At 38.5% G+C, this 6,000-nt stretch overlaps 1 protein-coding gene and 1 pseudogene across 1 annotated transcript; one reads left to right on the top strand and one right to left on the bottom strand.

The window, feature by feature from the left end:
* Positions 1 to 1,073: 1,073 nt before the first annotated feature.
* On the bottom strand, positions 1,074 to 1,881 carry LOC112100869. The gene is made up of 3 exons (XM_024190733.1): positions 1,691 to 1,881; positions 1,207 to 1,624; positions 1,074 to 1,139 (listed from the first exon to the last, which is right to left on the bottom strand). The coding sequence occupies exons 1-3, from the start codon at positions 1,879 to 1,881 to the stop codon at positions 1,074 to 1,076; spliced, it is 675 nt and encodes a 224-aa protein (XP_024046501.1).
* A 2,114-nt stretch (positions 1,882 to 3,995) lies between these two features.
* Positions 3,996 to 5,285, top strand: LOC112100870 (annotated as a pseudogene).
* Positions 5,286 to 6,000: the final 715 nt, after the last annotated feature.

Genomic DNA, 6,000 nt, shown 5'->3' on the forward strand with positions numbered 1-6,000 from the left:
AGCAAAGAGGCAAAAAAGAATGAGATTATCATGTCTCTCAGTTACCTCATAGAGATCTTGAAGACTCCTTGTACGTTCTTCGGTTCTTTCATTTAAGAAAGACGGCGGTGAATCTCCGCATGTGGTTGATGCTAGTGAGATAGGTGGAGTGGCAGGCTCTTGTTGTTCGTCTACTTGTTTTATCTGTGTATGATCATCTTCTTTAATGGGAAAGAAGTTGAAGTCATCCACACCAGAGCCAAAATCTCATTCTCCTTCTTCATCAAAAACTACATCTCGACTGATCACGATCTTCCCGTTGTTTGGATTGTAAAGCTTGTATCCTTTGGAGTTGTTGTCGTAGCCGATAAAGATGAACTTCTCACTTTTGTCATCCAGCTTGGCTCTACTTTCTTCTGGTACATGTACATGGGCAATGCTTCCGAAAACTCTTAGATGGGTGATGCCGGGTTTTCTTCCACTCCAAGCTTCTTGTGGCATCTTGCCTCACACACTTCTTGTTGGAGATCGATTGGATAAGTAGACTGCACATGCAACAGCTTCAGCCCAAAATTCTTTAGGTAGCCTCTTACTCTTAAGCATGCTTCTTGCAATGTCGAGGATTGTTCTGTTCTTCCTTTCTGCAACACCATTTTGTTGGGGGGATCTTGGAATTGTCAAAGGGCGTCGAATTCCATTTGCTTCACAAAACTCTAAAAAATCTTTAGAAATTAACTTTCCACCTCGATCAGATCTCATGGCTTTAATCTGGTATCCACTTTCTTTTTCTACTGCAGCTTTAAACTTCTTGAAAGCTTCAAAGACTTCTGATTTTTGCTTCAAAAAATACACCTAAGTTTTTCTTGAAAAATCATCTATGAAGAGAAGGAAGTAGTTACTTTTACCAAGAGAGTTTGGCTTGAATGGACCGCACACATCAGTATGAATGAGCTCGAGTGGCTTCTGAGCTCTTGAGTTTGACTCATCTGGAAAGCTCTTTCTGAACTGCTTGCCAAGTAAACATCATTCACAAAGTTGATCAGGGTGATTGATGTATGGTAAGTCTTTCACCATGTTCTTCTTAGATAGTAGCTCTAGTCCTCCAAAGTTAAGATGCCCATATCGAAGATGCCAAGTTCAGGATTGATCTTTGTGACAGGCTTTGAGACATTTTGCAACATCATTTTGAATATTTAATGGAAACATTCTATTCTTTGACATTCTCACCTTTGTAATTAGATTTCCTTTGTCATCTCTTAGGAAAAGACTATAATCTTTTAAGTGAATATCATAGCTTTTTTCTAAAAGTTGACCCAAACTAAGAATGTTGCTTTTCATATTGGGCACATAGTAAACATTCAAAACTATTTGGTGACTACCATCTTTTGCACGAAAAAGAATGTTACCTCTACCCTTCACTGGTACTTTTGAATCATCTCCAAAAGCAACATTGCCATTCATAGATTCACTTAGTTGCACGAACATCCTTTTGTTTCCACTCATATGATTGCTAGCACCTATGTCAAGATACCATGTATTTTCTTGACCTCCACTTGTGTCATCGCGTGCTAGTAAAAGTGTGTCATCTTCACCATTTTTCTCTTCAGAATAGTTCACTCTCTCTTTAATTCTGGTGCTTGGAGCTCTGCATTATGAAGCATAATGCCCAAACTTTTGACAATTATAGCACTGTACTTGGGATTTGTCATACCTTGATCTTGGATTGCCTCTGCCTCGTCCTCTGGTTGAGCTTTCTCCTTTGGCATAATTTGAGTTGTTGTTGTTGAAATTCCAACCTCGTCCATGACCACAACCTCTACCTCGTCCTCGACCTTTACCTCGGACATAATGTCTTCTCTCGTTGTCGGAGCTTTCTTCTCTTTTCTTTGGATTGACTTCCATCTTGAGAAGTTGTTCTTCGATTCCTTACTTCTTTTTTTATTTTTCTTCATAGGCTTGCAACCTTCCTTGAAGTTGCTCGACCGTCATATCCTCCAGATCTCTTGTTTCTTCAATTGTCACAACAATATGGTCAAACTTCGAGTCTACTGATCAAAGTATCTTTTCAATGATCCTTACCTCTTTTAACTCCTCGCCATTTCTTTTTAATTCATTGGAAACGGTCACAACCCGAGTAAAGTAGTCAGAAATTGACTCTGACGCCTTCATGTGTAAGGACTCAAATTCTCCTCGTAATGTTTGGGGACGAACCTTCTTAACTTGCTCCGCTCCTTTATAAGAGGTCTCTAGTTTCTCCCATGCTTCTTTTGAGGAGGTTGTACCAACAATCTTTTCAAAAGCATCTTCATCTAATGATTGAAAGATGAGATACTTTGCTTTATTCTCTTTCTTCTTCAAGCCTTTTAAATTCTCCTTCTGCGCCGCAGTTAAAGTGACTTCATTTTCTGGCACAATAAAGCCTTTTCTCCACGACATCCCATCCAATCTCCTTTGAACGACACAGTACATTGAGTCCATTTAGGTTCACTCTTTTAGCTCTCTGAGGTTGGGTACTTAAGTCCTTAATGAAAGTTATTTGAATGAGTACTCTGCAAGACAAAGTACAAAAAATATGTCAAAATGTCCCTGCTTTGGTCGCAATTGTTTCTTTGTATGTAAATTAACAATTATTCACAAACATATATTCATAACGTATTGCTGAAAAATCTCCTTACAATTACGTTCAAAACTCTACCTGCCAGATCATTTTGAATTGCTTTAGTTTAAGATGTGATCTCAGGTAACAGCATTTGTTAGTAAGGTACCATTAAGACATTTTCAGAATAAAATTTTGACACTATAATCAAAATGCACGCTCTTTAGTCTTCTAATCCAAGTATCAGATGGTATTTTCTGTCGGGTAGCTTCAGTAGGCTTTGCATTGAGTCATCCCTCGAAAGAGCCCCTCAATCAAAATCATTAAACTGTCTCCGCATAATGAAATAGAACTTCAATAAGGAACATACCCGTCCTCTCGCATTGTCAACTCCAGTGTTTTAACCACTTGCACTTCGAATGGAGTCTATCATCAGTAATAAATCTATGGACCTCGCCCTTAACTTCAATAACACTTTGTCCAGAAGTCTTCTTCAATCCCTTTTCCTTTACTAAGTCCTTAACCTTTGCTACATTTCCCCATTTCTCGTCAACAGCATACAAATTTCATAACGAGGTGTAATACGCATCGTTTTTAGGATCTAAATGGAAAGGATCCTTTGCCACCAACTCTCCAATCTTGACATTATGATGAATCCTACATGCACCAAGCAAAACCCCCCAAACATAAGGCTCAGCTGGAATTGGCATATCATCAATAACGTCTGTGGCTATATTTAACTCTCCCCTGTGGCAAGAAGATCCACCGTTATCCCATAGTGCTCTAGATTAAGATCCAGCTGGAAATCATGCACCATAATATCAAATACCTTTATCCCCTCCTCAATCAAACCTGAATAGCTACAAGCAAATAAGATTGAGAGAAAGGTCACATTGTTAGGTTTACCATCAGAACAATGGATCACCAGATAAAAGGCTTCTAGCGCTTCTCTTTCCTGCCCATGAATTGCATGACTAGCAATCATACCACTCCAGATAACAACATTTTTATCAATAATACCTCCAAATATCCGTTCAGCATCATCCATGCTCCCAAATTTGAGTAAAACTCTATGAGAGAAGCCCCAATACGATTATGGTAAACTAATTTTAGATCAGCTAACTGTAATTTAGCAGCTGCTTATTTATATAAGGCTAATTGTCATTTGTATAGTGAAACCGAAAGCTCAATAGAAAGGTCTTAATATATTGAACCCGAAAGCTCAATACAGTTAATGTAACTTAACATCTGCCTCTTTATAAATAAGGCCAACTTTCGTTTGTATAGTGAACCCGAAAGCTCACTATCTTGTAAATTCTCAACTATTTCCCTTCAACTTAAATTCCCTTAACTAAAATCCTTTCGACTTTAATCCTATAGCCCACTTGCTTCCCCTGCTCCAACAGGTTATGCTGAGACAATGATAGCATTCGTCTCCTTTCTTGTTGTTTTACTTTGGATTTGGAATAGAAACTCTCCCAGTCCCACGCGGGGGGGGGGGGGGGGGGGGGGGGGGGGGGGCTCGGGATGCTGCCACGGCTTCTTCAGAATGCATGCCTTCTCCATGAATTTCTCACACATGCATGACAGCTTGAAAAAAATTGGGTACATTTGAGTTCAAAAGGCCCTGGTTTGCCAGACTGGACTTCATCATCACCAGTGATCTTATGAATGTCCATTACATCATACTTCTCCACACTTCCCATCGACATTGAAAAAACTGTCTCCAATAGCTTCCATTGGGTAGTTGCTGAGCACAACAAGAAGTATGATCTGCTTTAGAAAGAAATACTCGATAAAAGATGGAAAAAGTATATTCCCAGCTTTTGATCATGCCTCTGAACTAGGGATGATGGTGGACTTACAAGATGTGCTTCAACGATTTACCTTCAACAACCCCTGCACGCTGGTTTTAGGACTCGATACAAACTACCTTTCTGTTGAATTTCCTGAAGTTGCAAATGCATATGCCAGTGAGCTGGGGGAACCTGCAAAAATGACTTCAGATTGGAGAAGAGAAGAAGCTTAGTAGAGCTTGGAAAACTCTTGATAATTTTTTTGCTAATGCGTTTCGCTGAAGAGAGGAAGCTTAAGTAGAAGAAATAACTCAGTTCATCATATGGTGGAGGAGGAGGGCGAAGAATTTGATTTATCAACAAGGTTTATAGTAGAAAATGAGAAAGAAAAAGAAGTAAAAGATGTCGGAGGGAAAATAAGTGCTTTGATAAAATCTGACAAGCTTCTAGGATACATGGCATTCGGTCACTTGGAAGCTGGAAAAGATGGTATGAGCTTAGGCCTTGTATGGATTTTCTGGCTTGTTGCTACACATACATCAGTTGAAAATAAAATCCTCCAAGAGATAGAACTAGAAGCCACATGATGGAGCACAAAGAAGAATAAGAAGAAGAAGATGGGGAAAGGAGATTAACTTTCAACGCAGAACAGGCAAGTAGATTGGTTTACCTGCACACAGCCTTGTATGAAACGCTAAGACTCTATAACCCAGCAAGTAACATACAATCACAAAGCCGCATCACAAGCAGACATTCTACCAAGTGGTCATCACATCAATCAAAATGGAAGGATATTGATTTCTTATTATGCAATGGGGAGGATTGAAGATATATGGAGCAAAGATTGCTTGGAGTTCAAGCCAGAGAGGTGGATTTCAAAGAAAGTGCGTCTTGTGCATGTACCATTCTGCTAGTTTGCTGCAATTCATGCCGGACCTAGAAATTGTTTAGGCAAGGACTCAGCTTTCATTCAAATGAAGACGATCGCAGTTGCTGTACTTTGGAATTAGCAGGTAAAATTAGTGCAAGGCCATCCTGTATCACCATGTTATTCTATGATACTTCATATGATGTATTGTTTAAAGATTCAGATTTCCTCGAGGAATTACCTCTTGTGCACCAAGTGACACTAAACCCCCCATCATCATCATCGTCATAATAATAATAATAATTTTTGTGATCTTGGTTGAACTGTTGTAAATCTTCAATTATTAATTTTTAGAATTTCGGTTTATGGATGTTGGAAATATCTAAGCATCCAGAAAAAGTCTACGATAATATATAGAGCTAAGTGTTAAATATTGAGGTAGTTAAAAAGCAGTTATAGTAAAAAATCTAAGAGTTAGTTAAAATGTGTAGTAAAAAGTAAGTTAGCTTAATTGAGTGGTCCGTCCGTTAAAATATGTTAATTGCATGCTTTTGTAATATTGGTGGCATGCTATATAAATTGAAGCATTTGCTTAACTGTAAAAGAGTGAAAGTGGAAAGTATTATGGGTAAGAATATATGGCTAAGTTGAAAGAAAGTAATTGAGAACTGATAGAGAGAGGACTTATTTTAATTTTAGTTTATTTCATTAAAGCTTTCGGGTAAACCGACATTATTTTAATCTCTCCCGTAAAGAAGGTT

The sequence above is a fragment of the Citrus clementina genome, unplaced genomic scaffold, assembly GCF_000493195.1.
Source record: "Citrus clementina cultivar Clemenules unplaced genomic scaffold, Citrus_clementina_v1.0 scaffold_2, whole genome shotgun sequence".
NCBI classification, from domain to species: Eukaryota; Viridiplantae; Streptophyta; class Magnoliopsida; order Sapindales; family Rutaceae; genus Citrus; species Citrus x clementina.